At 40.9% G+C, this 24,409-nt stretch overlaps 3 protein-coding genes across 3 annotated transcripts in view; 1 reads left to right on the top strand and 2 right to left on the bottom strand.

Annotated features, from left to right (window-relative positions):
• vta1 (vesicle (multivesicular body) trafficking 1) overlaps positions 1–938 on the bottom strand; it is a 32,883-nt gene extending 31,945 nt beyond the window's left edge. Inside the window, exon 1 of the mRNA XM_023840964.2 lies at positions 719–938. Within this exon, the coding sequence (XP_023696732.1) occupies positions 719–809 (91 nt within the window). The 5' untranslated portion in view covers positions 810–938. The remainder of the gene's footprint in view (positions 1–718) is intronic.
• Positions 939–3,612: 2,674 nt separating this feature from the next.
• Positions 3,613–7,915, bottom strand: gje1a (gap junction protein epsilon 1a). The gene is made up of 3 exons (XM_023840968.2): positions 7,720–7,915; positions 6,865–7,047; positions 3,613–4,927 (listed from the first exon to the last, which is right to left on the bottom strand). The coding sequence occupies exons 1-3, from the start codon at positions 7,756–7,758 to the stop codon at positions 4,529–4,531; spliced, it is 621 nt and encodes a 206-aa protein (XP_023696736.2). The 5' UTR covers positions 7,759–7,915; the 3' UTR covers positions 3,613–4,528.
• A 5,553-nt stretch (positions 7,916–13,468) lies between these two features.
• Positions 13,469–22,743, top strand: nmbr (neuromedin B receptor). The gene is made up of 3 exons (XM_072703094.1): positions 13,469–13,875; positions 18,708–19,053; positions 22,360–22,743. Exons 1-3 carry the CDS (start codon positions 13,469–13,471, stop codon positions 22,741–22,743), a joined length of 1,137 nt encoding a protein of 378 aa, XP_072559195.1.
• Positions 22,744–24,409: the final 1,666 nt, after the last annotated feature.

Below are 24,409 nucleotides of genomic sequence, written 5' to 3'. Positions count from 1 at the left end.
AGAATATTTGGTTGCGCTACATAACAACGAGCAAGCAAACGCGACTGCTTTCTAAAGCAGCTTCGTATTTTAATGCAGTCGGATGTCCGCATTAGTCCCGTTTAGCTTGTTCGTGTAACAGAAATGGCAAAATAGTAAAGCTTCTCCTATTTATTTAACAGATCATACAACACAGCTTTCTATGAAAAACGTTTGACTGTACACCTACATAACTCTCAAAAGAAATGTTTAATTTGAAAAACTTTTTCAAACACAACTCAAATATAAAAACTGACAAGCATGCCATCTAAACGACGCTTAGTCTTAACTATCTCATTACAATCTTATGAAAACACTTCTCCCCCAGCTACTATATCTATTACGATCACTTAGCCAGTTCATCTCCAATTACAAGGCGGGTGACTTTACATGCCAAAAATCAGAGGAGAATACGACTTGAAAACGGCAATAAACCGACATCTGTTTACTTTCACACTGAAAACTTTGGAAGTTTTCAGGTAGATTTTAGTTAGGCAACCAGACTAGCAGCGGCTAAGGATGGGTGGGAACAAGTCTGCTATCGCAAGTATCTTAACTAACACCGCGAGTGCCTGTTTCTTTCACAGAAAGAAAAAACCGTATACATAAGTAGAAAAAAGTTATGTTATTTCATACTGTGCCAGGACACACACAGAGGTATGCATCGACCATTGTCTAGTTACTCAATCATTGGACTTACAGTAATAAGCAACAACCGGGTCTCTTTTGTCATGTTCCTGTGCCGTTCGAAGATGATGTTGAATGGCTTTTAACTGTGGTGGTAGAGCCATAATGAAGTAGGCGAGTTACTTTTATAGCAAACTGTCATAAAACAGAATTTTCACTCAGTCATCGATGCTGACAAAAAAAAGCAAAACAAACGACCGTCCTATTCTTCCGCTTCCTGGATTGCCTGGCCTCGCATTTTGAAACACTGCCCCCTATCGGCCAGGAGAACTAACTGGAACAAAACCAAAGACTGACTAAGACGTACAATTGCTTAAATTTATCTGCAAGCAGTGAAGAGTATTGCATTTAAGTTTGTGCAAAAAAGTACCTTAATCAGATTAATTCTTACATGTACAACTACAGCTATTAAAATCTCTCAGATCGATTTAAGAAATTTCGGAACAGCTCTGTCAGGTCATTTAATCAAAATTTCAGCTTGAGGAAAAGACCAGAAACCCTGGCGCCACAGGATCAGTTTTCAATCCCCTGCAATTTACTGAGCAAGTGCATCAAAAACCAATTTACTATAATCCTGAGAGTGTCTTCAGTTAACTCACCTTCTTGGATTAAGAGCCTCAACCAAAATCTAAAGATCGCATCGCAGAGGCATTGAACTGTGGTTAGAGTTCATATGTGTGTTAACCTTGTTTTAAAAGCTTCTCACGTCCTTTGTAGATGTTTTGTAGTTAGAATTTGAAGAAAGCCTCCACTTTCATGTTTCTCATTCTGTGGCACAATGGTCTTTATCAGCTTCCAATTTAAAATCCTCTACATTATGGCAGGTTAGAGCTCATACACTTAAAAGCCTCCATCTAAAATGTTGAATTAGCTGTTCTGCACTCTGTGGAAATTCTGTGGACTCTATAAAGATTCTGATTCCGAAATGGGATCACGCTTAACCTTTACCTGAAATTTTGTTCCATCGTTGTGCTGGTACTGTTACATTGGCTTGATAAAGCAAAGTAAAAATTTTACCGCCTAAAACGTCCAGCACATTTGTTTAAGTAATCAACACTGCTTAGTCCATCTTCTTCTTTCAGAATCTGTTAAAATAAACAAGAGCATCCCTGCGAATATGCTGCATTAAAGCACATCATTGACAACTTGCAATTAATTACACATATAAGAACAGATACGTTTTCTGTCTTTACTATGAAAAATTTAAGAAGTAATGGCACTGGGTTACATTTTACAAATTCCTTCTCCACTCCTGAGTATGTGGAAAAGTGCAATGAATAACAGATAATTTTAGACGTGAAAAATGGATTACTGAATATTTTTACTGCCAGCATAACACCAGGTTATCTACTGCCTTGAATAACCCTCTCCTCCGCATACAGGAAAGTTACTCGGAGTTAGTACATAAATCATTTGAACAACTTTTCTTACTTTTTTGGACAAAAGAGTACATTCAGCAGCTAGCGATTATTTGTACCTAGACAACATTATAAGTGATAATATAGTGGATACGCTTACGAGCAGAAACATGTTTATTTCTTTGGTACTCCTTCTGTAGCCAGAATAATAGGATGAAATAAGTCCAGAAACAGGCTAAGGTGACTTGGACTTGCCAAATTGCCTATAGGTGTGCATGTGTGAGTGAATGATGTGTGAGTGTGAGTGAATGGTGTGTGAGTGTGAGTGAATGTTGTGTGAGTGTGCCCTACGTTGGATTGGCGCCCCATCCTGGGTTATTCCCTGCCTTGCACCCATAGCTTCCAGGATAGGCTCTGGACCCCTCACAACCCTGACTGGGACCGGCAGGTAAAGAAAACTGATGAATGGACATTAGAGTGTCCCTATAACATACATGTGCTTATGAATCCCTACATATTTTCAAGATTAGTAAAATATCATTATTTTCCCCATCTGAGAAAAATACATGCTTGAGTGATTCACATACTCATAATTTTAATTAGATTCAGTAATTTTTACATTACTACTGAAAATAAACATCCCATCGTTACTAGGCAGCGTTCTCATAATTATAATCAAATTCTTGTTTCATCTCATTATCAGAAATCTTATAATGCAGGAGCCTAATGAAACCTTTTAGAAGCAAGACACTATCCTGATTCCACAAATCGAAAGACATAAATCATCACTTCCTTGTTGTCAGAGCAATTAGACAGCTGCTGTAAATTATTCTCTGTTCTCCAGCGATCAGAATTAAATTAATGTTCCGAGGTCGTTCGTTTTTAGTAAGGTGAGAATTTCCCATCAGCCAAACAACTAACAATCCGCCAAAGAATTGGATAAAGCTAACCGCTACCAACCATAAAAAAACCTCACCAAAGTCATAATTCAGCTTCGAAAGTCAACGCAACACTGATGGACTGGTTAATATATCAGGTGTGAAGGACAGTATCTGATCTACTCTGTTACGTGTGAACAATTTTAACAGTTCCCTTGCATCCTTTCACATTGCATATCCCTTACATATTCACATCCTTAGGTTCAGCTAATCATTTCGACCAGGGACGTGCAGAGACTTTTTGAGGGGCAAGTAACTGAAAGGGCATCCACTACCTTCAAAGCTCAGGCACAAGTTCACATTAAATAGTTCAGGCAAAATGAGCAGGTACCTGATTTATACCTTCTTCAAAGTGTAGTCATGATCTAGGGATGTCAAAAGTCAACCGAGAGTTACATCGTGATTTAATTTTTTTTTTTTTTACTTCCATTGGATACAGATTTTTTGTTATTAATCAGATTTTTTGTTATTAATCAAGATGATGGTGGCTTTACATACATTCACAAAGAATTGTACAACATTGGTAATAAATATTTTAATTAATAATTTCAGGCATCAAATATACAGGAGATCTAAAAAGTAGAAGCCCTACTCTGATCACGGGGGTGGAGCTGAAGTTGGAAAGAACAACTGAGAAACAACCTGAACATCAAAATCTGTACAGCGCAGCCAGGAAATCCTAAATGCCTTTGTTGTGTAGCAACTGAGGATACACTCCCTGATATTTTAAAGCAAAATATTAAGGTTAACCAGGGGGTTGTTCTGTTCAAAGCATGTCATCCTATACCTGAGATGATACATGGAGCTGAAAATATGATCAGAAACATGGATAGATATCTGAATCTATTTATACATATATGAGAGGTATATTTTATCTTTTATCATATCGACCACTTACACGATAATTAAATCAGATGCACCATCATGTACAGGGGAAAGAGAGCAAAATTGTTTAATTTCTAGGGATTCACACACAAACTGTGACACTCTCCTTTTATGGTTTTTACATTACAAGCCAAGTCCACCTTCTAACACTTATCCAGGACAAGCTGGAGTACAAACAAGGCAGCATAGAGCACAGGGCAGGGGCCCAACCAGGATGAGATGCCAGTCCGGGGCGTGCATGCACACTCACACACAAAATCACACTCCGCGGGCCATTCAGACTGGCCAGTTAGTCCAGCTGCATGCGTTTGAACTAGGGGTAGAACTCCCACCTGACATGGGGAATAAAAGCAAACTCCACACACTTAGAGCACAGGTTTATAAAAATCTGCATGTGCTAAAATACTTAATCTGTTGAAGGATACATTTCAGTTCACATCTGTAAGACAAACAGCTTAGAATATAATTTTAAAATCATAGTAAAATTAGTTTAAAATATGATCTGTATAACTATCCTAAGTATTTTAAATAACAAGAGGTATGTTTGTCTAAGACCTTTCCATGTCAACATTTAGCCAAGACACAGAAAATCTTTTTTTTTTCTTTTTTTTACCTAAAACTTACACTAGAATGACATGCAGGTCACTGACTGGGCTGCAACCCTAATAATCTTCTGCACAGTATCTCAAAAATCTCAGCAACGCACAGCCCCACCGTGATGATGGTGAAGACGTACATGGCGCTGAGGAAGATGGTCTTCTCGATGTGCTCCGGCACCATGCACTTGATCATGCCGAACTTCTTCTCCAAGGTGCTGGCCTCGCACCTGAAGAGGGGATGAACCTGGAACCCAAACAGGTGGCTCTGAAGCCAAAAGGCCACAAACTCCAGAAGCACCCTCAGCACAACAGAGATGATGTAGAAAATGGTATAAACAGGTCGCCGGAGGATTTCTTCCTGATCAAAGTTCTTGCAGGCAGCGTACAGGTGGAACACAGCTCCTGGAAGAAGTACAGTTACCATCTGCAATGCCCAGAAGACCTGCAACGAGAAGCATGTCATGCTCATGTCAACATAAGCCCACAACATGTAAATATTAATATTCAAGCTGCAGGGCAGGAATGTCCAATTCCAATCTTGGGGAGCCAGTTTGCAGCACAGTTTGCAGATTTTGCTACTCAGACGCACCGACTAAACCTGGTAATTAGCTGATTAAGCTGCAGCTGAGCAGGGAGATCTGCAAACTGTGTTGGATTCTGATCCTCCGGGACCAGAATTAGTGAACCCTGCTTAACAAAGAAGGATTTAAATTGCATGCAAGTAAACCTGTCGCTCATGCTATGCGTCATTCTATTACTTTTATTCTAATAAGTCTACAAAGTCCACAAATTCAGAATTCACCTCTTTTGGGAGCAGATGAGTAAATGGTAGAAATTACTGTGTTAGTAGTAATTGTACTACTGTTCATACTACCTCAGCCACTATTCAGTGCTCTGTCTCAAAGCAGACCTCACCAGGGTTAGAATTACAACCCCTTCCCATTCGAGGAAGCCCTATTTTCCAGTGTGCACCACGACCTCCCAAGTCACACGCACTGCATACATATAAGCGCGGCAGTGCGGTCAATAACAGGGGCACTGAGACACACATTGTACTACTCCTACTGCAGGCAGTTAATACCGTCAGTAACATTTCATGGAGGCACAATAACAACATAAGAATCAAGAAAGAAGTTTAATGGAATGGAATGAGCGAATAAAGACGCAACATGGACATATTTATATAAAAAAAAAAATCAGGAACTTTAATGTACAGAAAATAAAATATAAAATATAACCTATAACCTATAACACAAAAGTGGACGACTTTTTAGAGCTCCCCCTAAACATCTCAGGGAGGCTTTCAAGGAGCTTGTGTCCTTTCCAGGGAAGCTGAGATACCCTGTGCTCCCCTATAATTCGAACCCTGGACCTCACTAGTTCTCAGCAGAGAGGGAACGAGAGTCAGTATATGCAGGTTGCTTTGTTGTGTCCATCACTATTATGAGATTTGTCTTGGGACACCTGCAAGTTTGAGAGACTGTAACTTAGGTCACCTTCTGCTGTCTTTCACTCTGAGATTTAGGGCTTTTCAGCCGGAAATAAATAAAACATGTTGTGTAAGTAACCCCCGTGGGCATCCCTCGGTCCACTCTACCTACAATCCGTTACACGCTGTCATTGGAGGATGGCTTGGGAAGTGCAGGACATACAGAATGCCAATCCGTAACCTGGCACATGCTCATGCATACCCTATCAGAAACGGGCAGCCATCAGAAATGAAACGCTTCTGGACTGCACGGAAACAGAACAATCATATTTTATTCCAGTGTTTCTCAAACCCTCAGGGACACCCAGACAGCCCATGTTTTTGCCCCCCCCCCAGACAGCCCACATTTTGGGTGCCACGTGGGCTTTGACTGGCACTGGCCATAGTGGAGCAGCTGGGGTTAAAGGTCTTCAAAGGCCACAGTCTGCTGGTCATGGGTTTCAAACCTGCAGCCTTCTGTTCGTGGGATTAGCATCCTAACCTGCAGAACCACACACTGGTCCACATACCTATAAGGACCACACCCAAACAGGTGGGGTGAGATTTGAACTCACATCCTCAGAGGTGTGAGATAACAGTGTCCTCTTTTTTCCTTAAAAATGGTTAAAATTTTGTCTCTTTATTTTTCAGGTTATATATCTTGCTATACGCTATAGCAGAACCCAGGTATGTAGCCTCATAGGAAAATTAGGTAGGTTTGCTTCTCCCTGGGTTGACAAAATCTTCAGAAGATCTATTCGCAGAGCAACTGGACCGCCCCAGAAACTAACTTCTGGCTATGAGCCTGGCAGAGCTCCCTCCTTTGTTTTGGATGTGTTACCCACCAGACCACGTCCTGCACGTGTATGATTAATACGCAGAGCCTGACAATTACATGCAGATGCAGTTACCTGAGGTGTTATTGGCCTGAACTGGTTATAACAGTAGAGGTTCAAGTCCCTTCTGTCAGGGTCACAGCTGAAGTGCAGAGCTTCATTGCCGTAGACAGCAAAACCCAGGACGCCGAGAAAGAACATGCGCACAGAACCATAGAACAGCGTGTGGAACTGGCCAATCACCGTCGGAGGCCTGAGCTAAAGAGCAGAAAAAAAGGAGAAAAATTAAAACAGAAGCCCTGGCAAAAACAGAACATACTTTGTTAAGTTACGCAACATATTATTACGATACTTGTATTAATTTGCTTCATGGCCCCCATCTTGCATGGCTATGAAGAGCAGCCACCTGTTGCAGTGTCCAGGGAGCTGGGTCAAGGGCCTTACTCAAGGACCCACAGATGTGCTGAAGCTGGGCTTGAAGCAGAGACCTTCCAATCACACTCACAGAGGCTTAGCCCACTGAGCCATGCACACACTGCCCCCATACTGTGTCAACATTAAAAGTAAATTACTAATATAAACATGGTTCCATTGTTACCTGGGTAACAGGCAATTAAAATCATACCTGTGACATTTTCAGTGAACTCTGCTGTACCACGATGGAACAATTACAAATCAATGATTAATAAATCAAAGCAGCCCTTCAGGGCATTAGAAATATTTTGGCAACAAGTTTCCTATTAAACTTTAAATAACTTCTGCATTCATACAAGCAAATATCTAAATGATATTATTTTCTTCACATGCAAAATATTACAACTCTTCACCGGGCGCCTGAGCCAGTAAGTTAATTTATCAGCATAAATCGTAAACACTATATGCCTCTAACAGGCACTCAAGAGATTTGTTAGATGCAAATCGCTTACTTACACATCCTTCATAAAAGTTCTTGATGTAGTTCAAAGACATGGCTTGGCTACGCTTCTCTCAGTTCAGTTATATCGTATTGTATACCCCTCATTGCCCATCCGCGCTCATCTGACACAGCGGAGCTATAATTCTGCAGCTGGTAATGGGCTTTCGCTGTTTGAAAGTCAATGTCCGTGCACATTTCCCCTTTATCTGGGGTGCCATCATCATTTTAGGACAAAAAAGACGACAAAACTAGTTGCGCACCACGTGGTCTGGCCGTAATCCCCGGTAAACCCCGTCAGCGAAAAACCGACACAATGAAGTAAGAACTCACGCCATAAACTACTATGCAACTGCTCGTAGGAGTAGAGGCTATTAAAAAGCTACCTATATCGACAGGAAAAATGGCAAAGTAGTAAATGTACATTTAAATGTAACATGATTTTAACACGATGTTTACAGGATGTATGTCTGTATACAGTAATGTGCAAAAGTCTTAGGCAGTCAAAAGAAAAGTTTAAAGCTATTTATCTATAGGTAGTATGTGCACTTTTGCTCCGAATAAAAAAAACACAATTTAGCATAAGAACATATGCAAATGAAGAATAACAATAAAAACTAATATTTTTTCTTGTTCTCCAAAAAGTTACTGGCGTTTAGTTGGATGGCACTGTATCAGTTCCCAAACCTCTCTTCAGGGGACGCCCCAGCCATTCCATGTGCTTATTAAATTCAATACCGGCTCGCTTATTTAATTTAATTAGTTAAAAAAAAGAGTCAGATATTGATTAGCTATACGGGATGTGCTAGCGGTCAGGTCAAAAAAATACAACGGTGTGTGGATCATTGTCTTCAAATAATGGGATGCTTTTAGCAGAGGTTTTGAAATGGCTAAGCTGACACGCTTTGACAAGCATAATATCATAGTTTTACACCAATCTAAATATCATTTAAACATCATTTTCCCTGGCTGCGTAAGACTTTTGCACAGTAATGTTTGTATTTACAGCACCCTGAGGTAGCCTGCTGGTGGCAGTGTTATCTATCCGATTACAATATCTTGAGACCCGTCGCCATGTTGAAGTGTGTCTCAAAGCAGCAAGGGCTAAGGGGGAGTGTTCCAGTCAGTAATGATGGATGGTGTATTGTCATATAAATGTAAGAACACAATGGCTTATTAAAATACAACTTTGTATTAATACTACTAAATGTTAACACACTCATATGTTAAGAATATGTTTTTTTTAAAGACAGTTCATTGTCACGAGCTGAAATATAATAATGCCTATTCACTATAACGTACATGAAAATTACTTTATATATGGTGTCCACGGGTGGTTTGCTATTCTCCGCGGTTTCGGTCACGGGTGGGGAGGGGGGGGGGGACTACTGTGTGTTACATAAAATGAACTCAAAACGTGCACAAACTTAAAATTGTTCAGTGTGATAGGACCATGTAACCGTCATCTTCTCGCAGCGGATAAACGTCTTGGTGTTCTTAATGCAGTGGAACCCACTTATAGGGATCACGGTTATAGTGATCTACTGCTCATATGTATCAAAAAGCCTGGGACAGAATTATTGCTATTCAAAATACTGTTTAAATAATTCGCTTATAGTAATAACACAGTCCGCTTACAGTGTTCATTTCGGGTTATTTGGTTAATTTTTTAAATATATAACAACATAAGGGAAAATTAAACTACTGTAATTCTTTTTAAATTATTTTTTATTTTTATTTACTTAACTTTGATAACCCTACTATGCCTTGGGGTAACCCGTCTGTTTCTGGTTAGCTACTTAAACAGCGACTCTGTCCGTTTTATTACTCATGTAATAAATATACAAATGTCATTTAGATGGTAATGAGACATAAAGAAAAAGAAAAAATGGTTATAATGATTATCCCCTTATATAGTGACCAATTTCACTTACGCAGATGTGATCATTAAAAGCATGATCAGTTTTTAATGTCCCATGTAGAAAGAATGCCTCAAATTTCCTCTGCTGAAAATCAAATGTAGAAAATTGCAGTGCATGCAAAAACTTTTGACTGTTAGTGCATGTACTTTTAATGTATCCGGTCATTGGCACTGCATCCAGATGTATATTGCATCGGTCTCAGGGATGGAGATGCACGTCCCTAACCCATACACCCCACGACAGCCGTGCCACACGGTGCTGCTTCCCCCACAGCAAACGCTGGTGACACATTGGTGCAAACCAATGCAGAATCACTAAAGAGGCTTCTGTTCAATGCAGAGCAGAGGAGAGCAACACTACATGTCAAAAAAATCTGATCAAACACTTCAATACCATTTAGGATGTAAGCCACCAATTCCAGCTGGAAAGATCGAAGAGGCGACTCACAGCTACACAACACAGCCAAACCAAACAGCAAAAATGCACCACAATCAAACAAACCACAAGAAACGGTGGCTGGCCTGGTTCCTTCACAAACAGACAGCACCCATCAATTGCCAGTCCAAACTATTTAGCTAACATTTAAAAGCAAAATATGGATAAACACACACAGACACACGCTTTACAGGAGTGCACAATTGCCGAATCACGATGAAACGGCTCTGGTTGATATTCAGTGGGTCTGTACAGCAGCATGGCAGCACATCAATGGTTGCAGCCCACTGACGGCCAATGTGGAACGCAAACTCATCCTAAGAAATAAAGAGATAATATGTATAATACAGACGCTAACATCCTGCCGCTCTGAAAAACAATTTTGCTATTAGCTTGCATACCTGTGTAAGCACAGAGCAAAACATACAGCAACCTCTGAAGCGATCACTGAGCACCAGCTCCATCAGTTACCTACATACCTCAACACACCTGCCCCTCATCAATAATCAAGTATCCTTTCCTAGATCCCAGCATTAGCTAACTGCAGGGTGGCTCCAGCTTCTTAACAAATAGAATTGACTTGTCGGGCTACTTTAATATGATCCACCTTGTACATAAATACTAGTAACCGAATCGTTATTAGTTTAAGTCTTAATGGTACCATGGGCGTAAATTACGGGGGGGATGGGGGGGTTGTGCCCCCCCCCCCCCAATAAATCAAAACCAGCTAATACAACCCCCCCAATAATCATGTTTCGCCCCGTAATGGGTGGAGACCTCAACCCCCCCAATGTTCCAGCCAAAAGTTACGCCCTTGAATGGTACTGCGCCATGAATGCTTCAGTAGCATCTGAAATGCAGCTGAAAAATGAAGATAATATATCATGGAAACGGTGCTTTTTGTAGGCTTAAGTCAAAGAGTGCTGAATCTATATAGGTAGAAATGTCCCAGCTGTCATGACAGAACACTTAGAACTGAGGATCTGATACAAAGGGTTTTATTAGAGGACTCAACAACCAGAAACAGAATCGATACACAGATATTGTTGTCCAGGGGGCATGAGAGAAGAAGTCCAAATCGGGGGAAGTCAGTCCTCCAATACATGACACAAGAGGATAAATACACTTGAAAATTCAGAGGGCAACTGAGGACGTGGGAGCAAGGATCAGGATCAGGATCAGGATCAGGATCAGGATCAGAATCAGGATCAGAATCAGGGTAAGGATCAGAATCAGGATCAGGATCAGGGTCAGGGCAGGCAGGCTGGGCAGCGAGAAAGACAGAGGTGTAATGCTCAGTAAGTTTCATGGAAGCAGTACTTCTCACTGAGGATCCGGACAGTTGGGTTTATAAGCCCACAGAAACAGATGCAGTGAATTAAGCTGATGGGCAATTAACAAGCCAGCTGTACGAGGTTTGGAAAAAACTTCAAACGCTGCCCCCTACCAACCTGGATTATGTCTCCCATCGGTTCACACACCGTAAAATAATCATTTTTTTGGTGTCATGCCCCATGTGCAAATGCAGGATCAGCAATCACCCTGATTACCAACACCTACTCACCTCCTTACTTAAACTTACATGCCCTCAAGGCATCGTTTACTCATGCAACATAGTGAGTGGTTCTCTCTTATTTCTCTTGTGTTACGCTGATCAGACCGACCTTCTCCGATCCAGTCCTGCCAAATCCCTGCTACCCACAGACACCCCAGGTGTACTTGCCTTTCATTTGTCGTGTCTTCGGAGGACTGATTCCCCCAGCTAACAACTTCTCTGGCTCTGTAACCACAACCACAATAACCTGTTCGCCGATTCCATGGCTGTCTGCATTGGTTCCTGATAAATCTCCTATGTTCTGTATTTGGGTTCCTGAGTCTCTGTTCGTGGCAGTTGGGTTTGAACCCTAATGGTTTGAATTCTACTAAGCACTACTGACTTGCTAAGCCCGAGCCCCTTGGTGGACATCTATATCACCTAATGGGTAGACAGGAATTGCTCTGACAAGAATAAGTCAAACTATACCATATACTGTACGGTTTGTTGTGTTTACCAGCAGATGTCACCAAATAAACAGAGTGGAAGCATATATTATTATTATAACATTTTTATATGTTTGGTTACACGAAGATCAAAATCTGAGAGAAGGAAATCACCGTTTGAAATCAAATTGCGGTAGCATAAGCATATCATATAGTTCGCTTCAAATCTTCCGTACCGTCACCTTAGTTTGTTCAAAACTCACTTATTTCTAATCCAGCACTGAATGCAATTCAGAGTTCAGTTCCAGCCGAACCCAACGCCATTCGAGCGATCACGTCACAGCCCGAAACCATAAAGAATTAAATTGTGATAACAGGAGTATAATACTAATCGAAGGAAAACTATAAATACTGCCTTTCTAATGCAATTATCACTATAATAACTGTTTTCCTTTCGAAATAGGACGGTTAAATTTGCGGATAAGGTGTAATATTTTTACAAGCTTCAGTTACAGCCCTTTACCAGAAATAAATTACAGGCAACAAGTTGTCTGTAGAAATCCAGCTTAGTTTATCCCGGGGTATTTTAAAGTTGAAATAAAACCTAACGCGATGCAATATTTTTACTGAAGCTTTACGTTTTAACAAGGGTGTGATACAACCGTTTTCTCAGTGATCCACCACAAGAACAGAGGCATATGATGGTTTGTAATCATGCATTGTCTTGATTCTTCATATATCTACTGTAAACGTATAATCGCTTTAAGTAAATCGCAGAAAGAGTAATCTTGTCATTTAAAAAACGTCCCATTTCACTTCCCTTCTCCCTTATTCCACACATGCTGCCCGTCCCTGTCGTGCTTATGGATTTCCTTCTCTATACTCGCATTTTTCTTCTCATAATCGGGATTTAAAGTGAGGAGAAAGAGGTGGAAAACAAAGTAAATTTGCCGAAGAGCGCACACGGATCGCATGTGACGATCAAGAAACAGCAGTTAAAATATGTAGGGGAGTTAAAATAAAGTCATTTTATATCCCTAAGGAATAATATAACTTATATGACATATTTTAAGTCACTGGCGGGTTTTTTTGCACTCAATATTGTACTTGCAGTACTATTGCCGCCCAGTAAGATCCAGAATAGAGGCAGCTAAGGCAATTTAACGAAAAACACGCGTGGATCCCTCGCTCTTTCCTTACGGTGTCCCTGCTGAAGAGACGGGGGTTGGTCTTGAATTTCAGCACTTTTGCAAAGGACAGCTCCAGCTCCTTCATACCGATGCAGATACAGGAGAGAGTGCCACGGCGTTTAAATAGGCTACCTTAAAACGACACCCACATGATTCAAGATTATTACTCTAAAAAGTGCTTTTCCAACATATTCATTTAACAAAAATAAGAGGAAAAAAACAACAACATTCGCATAGCCATGGAGGAGCTTCTTAAGAGCTTATCATCTGTGTCATTAAATTCGTCTGTTTTTCCAAACTTTACCGAGGACGCTGCTCCCGAAGAGAGAGAAACTATTGAATTTGTCATTCGATGCGTAATACCGTCTATGTACATTATCATCATTTCGGTGGGATTACTGGGAAACATCACTCTGGTGAAGATATTCATCACCAATAGTGCAATGAGGAGTGTGCCCAATATTTTCATCTCAAGTCTCGCAGCCGGGGACCTTTTGCTGCTGGTTACTTGCGTGCCCGTGGACGCATTTAGGTACTTTGTGGAGGAGTGGATCTTCGGGACGGTCGCCTGTAAGCTGATTCCCGTCATCCAGTTAACTTCAGTCGGAGTCTCCGTGTTCACTCTCACCGCGCTCAGTGCCGACAGGTAAGGTATATACGGGAAGCACCGTTTCCTGTAACTACCTTAAAATCAATGGGTGTTGTTTCTTCTGTGCATGGATAAAGCTAGGTGCATTTAAAGCACAAGTAGTCTTGGTAACATAATAAAGCATTTTTTTTTCACCACTCTATCATATTGAAGTCTCATCATTTTCAACAGCAGACAAAATTACAAATAGGCCTAAAACAGATAGCTAAATGTCATTGTTCTGTTGCCATTTTTTGGAGATTCTTTTTTTTTTGACAAAGAATGTTCCTTGGCACCTTTCAGCTATTTAGATATGCGTTTATTTTTCCTGACTATATATTTGCACCTTTCATTCATTGCCCATTGCTACTCACAAATTGTAATTTTGCATATTGTGATTTTATGGTATTCATGCAATTAAGTACCAAGGGCTTTAAACTCCATTTCTACATCAGTACAGACTTCTGTCATGTTAGGATACTGCGGCCGCTATGACATGAAGAGCCGGAGCACATTGACTTTGAATGACGTCACATACACATAGGTCTTTAACAACGATAAAACGCTATTACTTAAACACGTAACAATGTAATATTTTCTATCGACACCTGTTGGTTACCTCAAACTGTAAGACAGACCTACCCTATTAGAGAAGGTAACCTAAGCTGATCTCTTTTTAGTGGCCAAAAGTGGATTTTTCCATTTAGAATCAAAAGTTAAAGTGAAATTTACTAATTTATGCGTCAAGGTATGTGAAAAATATAGTTAAAAAAATCACATAACACGACCGATTTTGTAAATATTGATTTTTTTTTAGTTCAGTTTGTATTCATTCTAAAGTTCAGCTCAGATTGATTTTAAGTTTAATTATATCGGGTGTAGCGTGAGACTGCTCAGCCACAGGTCCCGAACCGAGCTCCGTCACAAATTAAGCTCTGTATATAACATGTCAAATAGATAATACATTTTAATGCACTATAACTATGAAAAATGTTGTGTTTATCTTAGGAAAAGAACATATTTTATTAATGAATTCCCAGTACCAAACAGTTTATAGAATGTTTAAAAATATTGGCTATTTGGTAGTGCAAACGAAATAAGAAATAAACAAAGAAAAGGGTAGATTACTTGGTGTCCCAGATGAGCATGTTAGTGACAGCCCTGTAAGGAGAGAGCGCTTATGAAGTAGATTGTGTTGTGATTGCCTTGCCACTCCTAAGCTTGTCCCGCTTATCTCTATCGATCATAGCAGCTGCAAGCGTGACATGAAAGATGTCCGCATCTTGGATGACTAGCGCAAATGCGACCTCAGCAGCAGAAAAGTCGCACATCGCAGATCGACTGCGCTGCTTTTCCCAGACTCTCACTCTCGTTTTCACGCCTGAAAAACGGCGCTCGCAGTGGCCAGTGTGGCACATCGCTGTTCCCTTCTTACAAAGGGTAATTGGAGGTTAATGAAGTTCTTCCACATTCGTTTTCCTGCAAATTAATTTATCAACAGTAAGAAAAATGACAGGGAATAACAGATAAAAACACTGCTTTTACTGATCCCACGCGGAAATTTTTCAGTCTCTAGTGTTTTATGAAAGGTAAATCTACTGAAGTCATACTTGCATTGGACTGAAAGCGGAGTGCTCAGCACCTTTCTGGCATAGCAGATATCATGTGTGAGAAACTAAAGCTTCGATCCATGACTCAAAATGGTCTGAAATGAGTCAAATAAAAGGATTCAGACTGAAATATCTCCAGGAGATCCTCCATCCTTCTCCCACTTCCCTAACTCGGAATTTAATGTGTATTTGATTGCCTTTACCTGATAGTGGGACGAATAATGAACCGGCTATGCATGAAGCCATCCACACTTCTGCCATTTTCAATCCTGTTACTACGAAGTCGATTGGGCAAAGATTCACCACAAGGGTGAATTGCTTGGCCCCTGTCCAATTTTCCCTCCGCTAGCTTGTCGGAGCACGTAATTGTGCTCTGAGAGAGCCTGAAAATAGGAAATTTGTATTCTGACCCTTGCAACTGTCCTAAGCATTTAATCTGATTAGCGCTCACTTGCTCACTCCTCGCCAGCATAAAACACAATCAAGTGAAAGGACGCATGATGATTTATTTATTTGGAAAGTTGCTCTTGTTTACCGAATTGTGGTTTCCTGCTATGCTTGTATCCTGAGCTTAGCAATCGATGGCTCTCAGAAACAATGACACAGCTGAAAGGGAAGCAGCAGGTGACAGAAACTTGATGATACATGTCAACACAGCCCTCCAACTGAAATACGAGTAGCTTTGAAAAGTACCTATGCTAACATCGGGTGGTGTTTGGCTCTGTGGGTTAGGACTCTGTGCCTGTGATCAGAAGGTCACTGGTTTAAATCTCACGGTTGACAGAATGATTTTATCATTGGGTGGTTGAACAAGGCCCTTCACCTCAATCAGTCCAGGGTGGGTGGGCCTGCTTTCTTAATCGTACGTTGCTTTAGATGAAGGTGGCTAAATAAATACATGAAAAGATATGTGATCTCTTAGAACATTTTTGAATTTTTATCCTTGACAAAAATCTACACTACCAGTTAAAAGTTTTTGCACACCACAGGTTTTTATCACTTTTCCATTTATTTCATAAACTGCAGATATTTTATTCTTGTTAAGCATTGGAAAGTTGAGTAAACAACTATGAATGAAAGTATAAGTCAAGTAACACAAGTTTCTTTGTAAAGAGTATGTAAAGAGTATGTAACATTGCATATCTGACATCCTATTAACTGGTTGTGTGATGATGGCAGAGTCAAATTCTAGGCTATCCTATAACTTTAAATGCACTGGTTAACTGTTTCATCCAATGAAACAGAGCAGAATTTAATGTCCCTTGTAGAAAGAATTCCGCAACATTTCTCTACTGTTATAACTGCTAGAGGAGGTTGATGAATCAAAGATATTTCATTATCTTGCTAATAAAAGTACTCAAATGGTGAACATACAGTACTGTAAATTTATTAGTTAGAAAAGAATATCAAGTGTATTTTTAGTAAAGCTTAAGTGAGCAACATGAAAATGTAGAAAATCTCAGTGTGGGGAAAAATGTTTGACTGCTAGTGCATATCCAGGCAGGGACGTTAGTGCTACATGTTTAGTACTCAGTGACTTAAACGTGGTGTTAGAGGGGGGGCTGGAGCTGCTCTTCTCAATGTAAACATAGCCCCATTGCAACAAGAAGAACAGATTGCAGAGCCTTGTCTGCCAAACTAGATGTTAAGATGAGGTCCAAATTGTTTGCCATCATTAAAGATGTTACGGCACTTACCAGAAGATTAGAAGTGTTAACCTTGATGTCCTGACTACACACCCACTCAGATAACAAAGGCTGTCTTTTCTTCTCCCAGTAAAGTAATTATCACCTAAGGAGCTGATATGTGCTGAGGTTTTCTGGCATGAAATGGCTGGTTCACATCACCCAGCTACTAACTACTTGTATGAATTCCATTCCTTGGCAAATATATGCAATACATTGGCAGTTCTCATAATACTATTTAAGCTTACATTACCTTACCTTATTGGTCAATAGGTATTTTTATATATACTTCCACTTCAAACATTTGCATTGGCTTCTCCATACTTTCTCTAAAATGTTTTTTCAGTGTTTTCATTTTCCTTGGATCTTTTATTTTTCCGATAGGCCTGTGTTCCTGTAATAAAGCCCAGGTTATTGCATGGAAAATGGCTTCAGGTGACATTCGAGGGACTGATTATGGCGTTGCAGGTGACAGAAGGGACTGTAGCATGTGCTCAAGTGCGTATTCTGCACTCTTCCGCTGTTTGGCCCAGGATGTCACACCTGTCCGCTATGAGCTGGAGTGCCCTTGATATGATTGCACATCTGCTTTACCTGCTGCAAAGCACATTCCAATCTCTTTGCATGTTAATGGATGAGGTTGCTTGCAAAACACCATTACTGTCCAGGGAGGCATTCCTCTTCAGTTACGCTGACCTCATGATATACCTGAATCCCTCATTAAAGCCTTTCTGTTTCCAGTGCTACTGTGGCCTCAGGCTAAAAAGACAATACTATTGAAAAAAGAGCATCTGTTCAATTTCCATAATAGTACTGGGTTACAGTGAGCCATAAGGTAAACACCTAGACAGGATGCAGGCAAACACCATATTAGCTCTTAAGAGACACCAGTCCACCTGTTCACATGTTTTTGGACTGTGGGTGAACAACAACATGGGGAGAACAGGAGAACTCAGCACACAAGAAAGAACCTGGAATGGGGAGCAAATAACCTTGGAGTAACATGAGTGCCTGAAAAGAGTTAGACACGAAAAATTGACTTCATTAATAAATAATGGAATAATCAGTGCTTTATCGATTAGAAAAAAATATTATTCTGTGGTTTAGATGATATATTGTAGTGGTTTGAGAGATGAAGGACTGAAGGACAGGTGTTGAATGAAATGGGGTCTATTAATGGCAAATTAAACTGGGAGTGGGAAACAAACATGACTGTGAGGAATCAAAAACAGTAAGACTGGTACTGGGAAGGGCACAGGGAACCGGAAGGTAGACTGGGGACGACGAGACAAACAGGCGTGGCTTTCCGGGGTCACGCTAGGGAGGAGACGGAAGGGACGGGCGGATGTGGTGGGCAGGACGTAACATGTATCTTCTAAAGAAGTGGAAAAACCTTCTCTTTTTGATTTCAAATTCTTTCTGAACCACTACAAAGAAAGTAAAAATGTCTGTTTGTTGACTAGCATATTGGTCTGTTTCATGCTTTTAGCAGTTAGGACGAAATAACAAGGTAACAATTGACAAAGAAAGCATCTGTTCTCTTGTTGTCTGATAGGTACAAAGCCATAGTGAACCCCATGGACATCCAGAGCTCGAGTGCTGTCTTCTGGACCTGTTTGAAAGCCGTGTCCATATGGTTTGTCTCCGTGCTGCTGGCTATCCCTGAGGCCATCTTCTCCCAAGTCGTCCACATCCAGGACAAGAATGTCACCTTCACGGCCTGTGTGCCCTATCCTCTGTCCAACGAGATGCACCCAAAGATCCATTCCATCATGATATTCCTGGTCTACTTCCTCATCCCCCTGGGCATCATATCCATCTACTACTACCACATTGCTAAGACGCTAATCCGGAGCGCTCACGACATGCCGGGAGAAGTCAGCGAACATACCAAAAAACAGGTGCGTTCACGTTCTGCTTTCGTCATCCAATGAATTGGCACCTACTGACACCCACTTCACAATGAACCCATGTCTAGCTGAAGGATGTTGGGTGGGGCCGCAGCTTTCTGTGGCTGCTGGAGGTGGGCTTTGGATATAAGGTTAAAAAAATCTTACAAAATATTGCCACGCCTACTTCTTGGGAAAAAAATAATGTGATTAACTGGCATTTTCCCAGGCCAGGGGGGGGGGGGGGCAAGCTCATTATCTGGGGAGGGAATGGGGGGGTAGGTGCAGCCCTCTTTGATCATGAATGCTTTGTCATGGTGAATCTGAGAGAGAACGGTATCTATAATTTGAGTGTGCTTACATATAATTACACTTCCTAAAATACACCTACTTATGTTTGCCTCGCAGGAAAACCATTTTTTTCCACCTGATGTTTCAATTCAGTCAAAAAATATGTGATCGGTAGGACTTGGAGGATGGGCTGGTTTTCATGAAGCAGGGAGTGGTGTGGATATCTGAAGGTTAAGCTGAAATGATATATAATATATATATATACACTCACCTAAAGGATTATTAGGAACACCTGTTCAATTTCTCATTAATGCAATTATCTAATCAACCAATCACATGGCAGTTGCTTCAATGCATTTAGGGGTGTGGTCCTGGTCAAGACAATCTCCTGAACTCCAAACTGAATGTCAGAATGGGAAAGAAAGGTGATTTAAGCAATTTTGAGCGTGGCATGGTTGTTGGTGCCAGACGGGCCGGTCTGAGTATTTCACAATCTGCTCAGTTACTGGGATTTTCACGCACAACCATTTCTAGGGTTTACAAAGAATGGTGTGCAAAGGGAAAAACATCCAGTATGCAGCAGTCCTGTGGGCGAAAATGCCTTGTTGATGCTAGAGGTCAGAGGAGAATGGGCCGACTGATTCAAGCTGATAGAAGAGCAACTTTGACTGAAATAACCACTCGTTACAACCGAGGTATGCAGCAAAGCATTTGTGAAGCCACAACACGCACAACCTTGAGGCGGATGGGCTACAACTGCAGAAGACCCCACCGGGTACCACTCATCTCCACCACAAATAGGAAAAAGAGGCTACAATTTGCACGAGCTCACCAAAATTGGACAGTTGAAGACTGGAAAAATGTTGCCTGGTCTGATGAGTCTCGATTTCTGTTGAGACATTCAAATGGTAGAGTCAGAATTTGGCGTAAACAGAATGAGAACATGGATCCATCATGCCTTGTTACCACTGTGCAGGCTGGTGGTGGTGGTGTAATGGTGTGGGGGATGTTTTCTTGGCACACTTTAGGCCCCTTAGTGCCAATTGGGCATCGTTTAAATGCCACGGCCTACCTGAGCATTGTTTCTGACCATGTCCACCCCTTTATGACCACCATGTACCCATCCTCTGATGGCTACTTCCAGCAGGATAATGCACCATGTCACAAAGCTCAAATCATTTCAAATTGGTTTCTTGAACATGACAATGAGTTCACTGTACTATAATGGGCCCCACAGTCACCAGATCTCAACCCAATAGAGCATCTTTGGGATGTGGTGGAACGGGAGCTTCGTGCCCTGGATGTACATCCCAAAAATCTCCATCAACTGCAAGATGCTATCCTATCAATATGGGCCAACATTTCTAAAGAATGCTTTCAGCACCTTGTTGAATCAATGCCACGTAGAATTAAGGCAGTTCTGAAGGCGAAAGGGGGTCAAACACCGTATTAGTATGGTGTTCCTAATAATCCTTTAGGTGAGTGTGTATATATATATATATATATATATATATATATATATATATATATATATATATATATATATATACACACACACACATTCAAAATTGACCTCTGGGGCAAAGGAGGTATTTTCAGTATAATACAACCAGGGAGGGACTGTAGGTTCTGTTCTGTAGATGTAGGTGCAAGAATCTGTCATAGAGGCCCGGCTGACCATTGTGGACTGTCCGAATCTTTAGCTAAACAACTATCAACTCTCCGGTCCAAATCACATTAGGCCTGAATTGCGATCCCCCCCCCCTCCCCCTCCCACTGACAATGACAGCGAATGATGGCTTTAATTTAATGTGATCGTGATTCGTGAACCTAAAATATTTTCGGCCATGTTCATTCATGCTCATTGAGTTGTCGTCTTGCTTTCAGCGAAAGCGGTTGTGTTTGCGTTCACCTTATTGAAATGGCGAAATTAGCAGAAATTGTAATTAATAAAATAAATTGTAATACAATAAAATTGTAATATATAAAACTAAATATAGAATATCATTGGATAAACTATATACTCTTTATTATTTAGGTAAGAATTTAGAATCAAATTAATGGTTAGTCTTAAAGACTAGTTTTAATGCTTGGTCATTTGTCTGTAACTGCATATCCGATTTTGAAAGTGTAGCGTCGGTATTCGCGAAGAAAGTTTCTATTCTCTTGAACTGTTTGGCGGATTTAATGCGCTGAGATAATACACTTGCTGTTCTTTTCTGGCATCCTGATTTGTGTTTATACAGTTCACTCATCACAACGCAATATTGGTTAAGTTTAAAAAAGCAAGTATACGTAAAACGTTGTTGACAATAACTGCGAAGTGGCCGCTGGATATCATCTGGGTCAATTCGGGCGATTTTCGATCCGTATTTGACGTTCAATGAGCATCACTCTGGTTACACCCACATGCTCGCCCTGTGGGTGGCGTTGTGAGCACTGGGGTTGCACGTAAGCAGTGGCGGAGTAAGTAAAAATAAGCGATACTGAACGTAAATTAAAACAGTAGCTGGCATTGTGATTTCTCCAGTGAAAAATTACCAATAAAAATTGCTGTGCCCAAACAGGGGCCCGTCGCTGCAGGGGCCCGTCGCTGCAGGGGTCCGCGGTGCAGGGGCCCGTCGCTGCAGGGGCCCGTCGCTGCAGGGGCCCGTCGCTGCAGGGGTCCGCGGTGCATTGCACCAATTGCGCCTGTGTTAAAAGCGGCCCTGAATATAACCTTACCTCTAATTCCATATTCTGTGTTTCTTGTATAAGTGAAACTCCCTGATTTCCACATTCTACTGTCTATCTGCAGCGCAACACAGTTTCAATATAGGAAGTTTATCAGTCTTTAATCACTATTTCTGAACCCATGAGATATGTTACTTGGTCGGAGCAGAGGACTCTGCTACTCTGAGCATTGTCATATAATTTTCTGTAAATTTGTACTTATCAAAAATGCTAATTACTGATCTGAACTTTCTTCGCAAGCTTTAAGAAAGATGAGAACTAGTGCTGTGAGAGAATTTTCTTTCTTTTTTTAAGATGGAGACCAGGAAGCGACTGGCCAAAATCGTGTTGGTTTTCGTGGGCCTCTTCGCCCTCTGCTGGTTCCCCAACCATGTGCTATACCTCTACCGCTCCTTCAACTACAACCAGATCGACTCATCGCTGCCCCATCTGATCATCACCCTGCTGGCCCGCGTGCTCAGCTTCTCTGGCTCCTGCGTCAACCCGTTCGCCCTCTACCTGTTGAGCGAGAGCTTCCGCAGGCACTTCAACAGCCACCTATGCTGCCGGAGAAGGCCCCGGCACGAGCGCAGCACCAGCTACCTGCAGAGCACCTCGGCTATACGGATGACCTCCATCAAGAAAAACACCACATCCACCCTCAACGGACCAGGAGTCAAACAAGAGGTCTCCTTGTAAAGCTGCAAACCAGTGGGCCTACTGAAAGTGAACCAGTTCCATGGGCATGTGGATTGTATAATATGTTTTCCTTCATTGTTGACCATGCTCTATATTGAAGCAGTAAATTCAAGACGGTGAATCTTACCATAAATACACCTGATCCAAAAAGTCAGGGAAATTTGCAACGTTGTCTTGGATATGATGATGAAATCACAGAAACACAATGCACCCTCCAGTAGTCAATGTCAGTATATGTTCATACGCTTTGAATTTATGTCATATTAGTGTAATAAAGAAGCCTACTCACATTTTCTTCTTCTTTCGCCTGCTCCCGTTAGGGGTCGCTACAGTGGATCTTCTGTTTATCAATCCGCTGGCTATCCATGCAAAGAAAAGGACATGCAATATCCAGTTCACTCAATATAATTATACAGCATAATAATACCAGAAACCCTAATAAAAGGGTTAACCACTTGAAAATGAAACATAAAGGTCTTGCAGAATGTTGCAGAACATTGACTGTAATGAAGGGCAATTCAAAACCACATCTCAATAATAAAAAACTACATTTGTTTTGTTATTAAATAAGATCATACTATAGGAATAGAAATTATACGTATGATTTTATAGCAGCGACTACCTAGGATTGTTTAATATTTTTCTCACCAGCACAGCTATATCATATGTGGAATTAAATGTGTCACCATAATCACCATAATTACCCAAGAGCAGCAGCTTCGCTTATGTTTCAATGCACATATTAATGATAACTTTGCCTGGCACACAGAGATTCACTGTCAGCAGCAGAAAATCTATGTTTATATAATGGAGTCAATAACATATATATATAAATGAAAGTTTCTGGGGAAGTTTCATGTTTTAATGGAGAAATGGTAAAAGACCAAAATATTGTATTGCATGTTTTGAAATATTGTTTCTCTGGAATATACTGTATTTATCTGAAGTGCCTGGTGTGTATGTACAACAAATAAAATCTAACTACATTATGTTTTGTTTATCAAAAAAGATGAATAGAAAAATTGATTTTGAGTTGTAACATCTGTTGCAGCAAACATCTCGATAAGAATTGCCTCTGTTGGCAACCACTGCTTATACAGACCTGTCCAGTCATTCATTGCAGGCCAAATAACTGCATGCATTTCCCTTGAACAGACATTGCCTCTGTAAAAAGTTCTTTGTTGTATATTATTGCATTTTTATATTAAAGAGATTCTAAAGCACCAATATGACATACTGTGTGTATACAAAATCTCACCCAAGGTGTAGAAAGCTGATATGTCTTACATTATGTCTGCATTTGTCGAGTGTTTTCAATAACAGCTTAACCATGCGCTGAGGTGCAGTTAGGTATTAAAACGCTCCATTTTCACTATGGATGAGACCCTTTCACTATGCTGTGAAAACCTCTGTTCATAGCAGTTTAAAATGTTTAAAGAATAACTCACTTCCAACTTCCGGCTTTTGCTGAGCCGACCTAGAACTTTAGGGCACAAGGTGGGGACCTCCGTGGATGGCAGGTCAGACCATTGCCAGGCACTGGCACTATAAGGAGAACCCTCCTAAGTGGGGAACCTGTGGAACCTCCTGTAATGGTGAGGACATGCAGTCTCTGATCTGTCTCTGGCATTCAGCCAACTCAGTGAGGGCTGTCTGGCATGAACAG

Source organism: Paramormyrops kingsleyae, chromosome 19 (assembly GCF_048594095.1).
Source record: "Paramormyrops kingsleyae isolate MSU_618 chromosome 19, PKINGS_0.4, whole genome shotgun sequence".
NCBI classification, from domain to species: Eukaryota; Metazoa; Chordata; class Actinopteri; order Osteoglossiformes; family Mormyridae; genus Paramormyrops; species Paramormyrops kingsleyae.
Note: the sequence above shows the minus strand (reverse complement) of the source record. Positions and strands in the feature narration are given on the sequence as shown.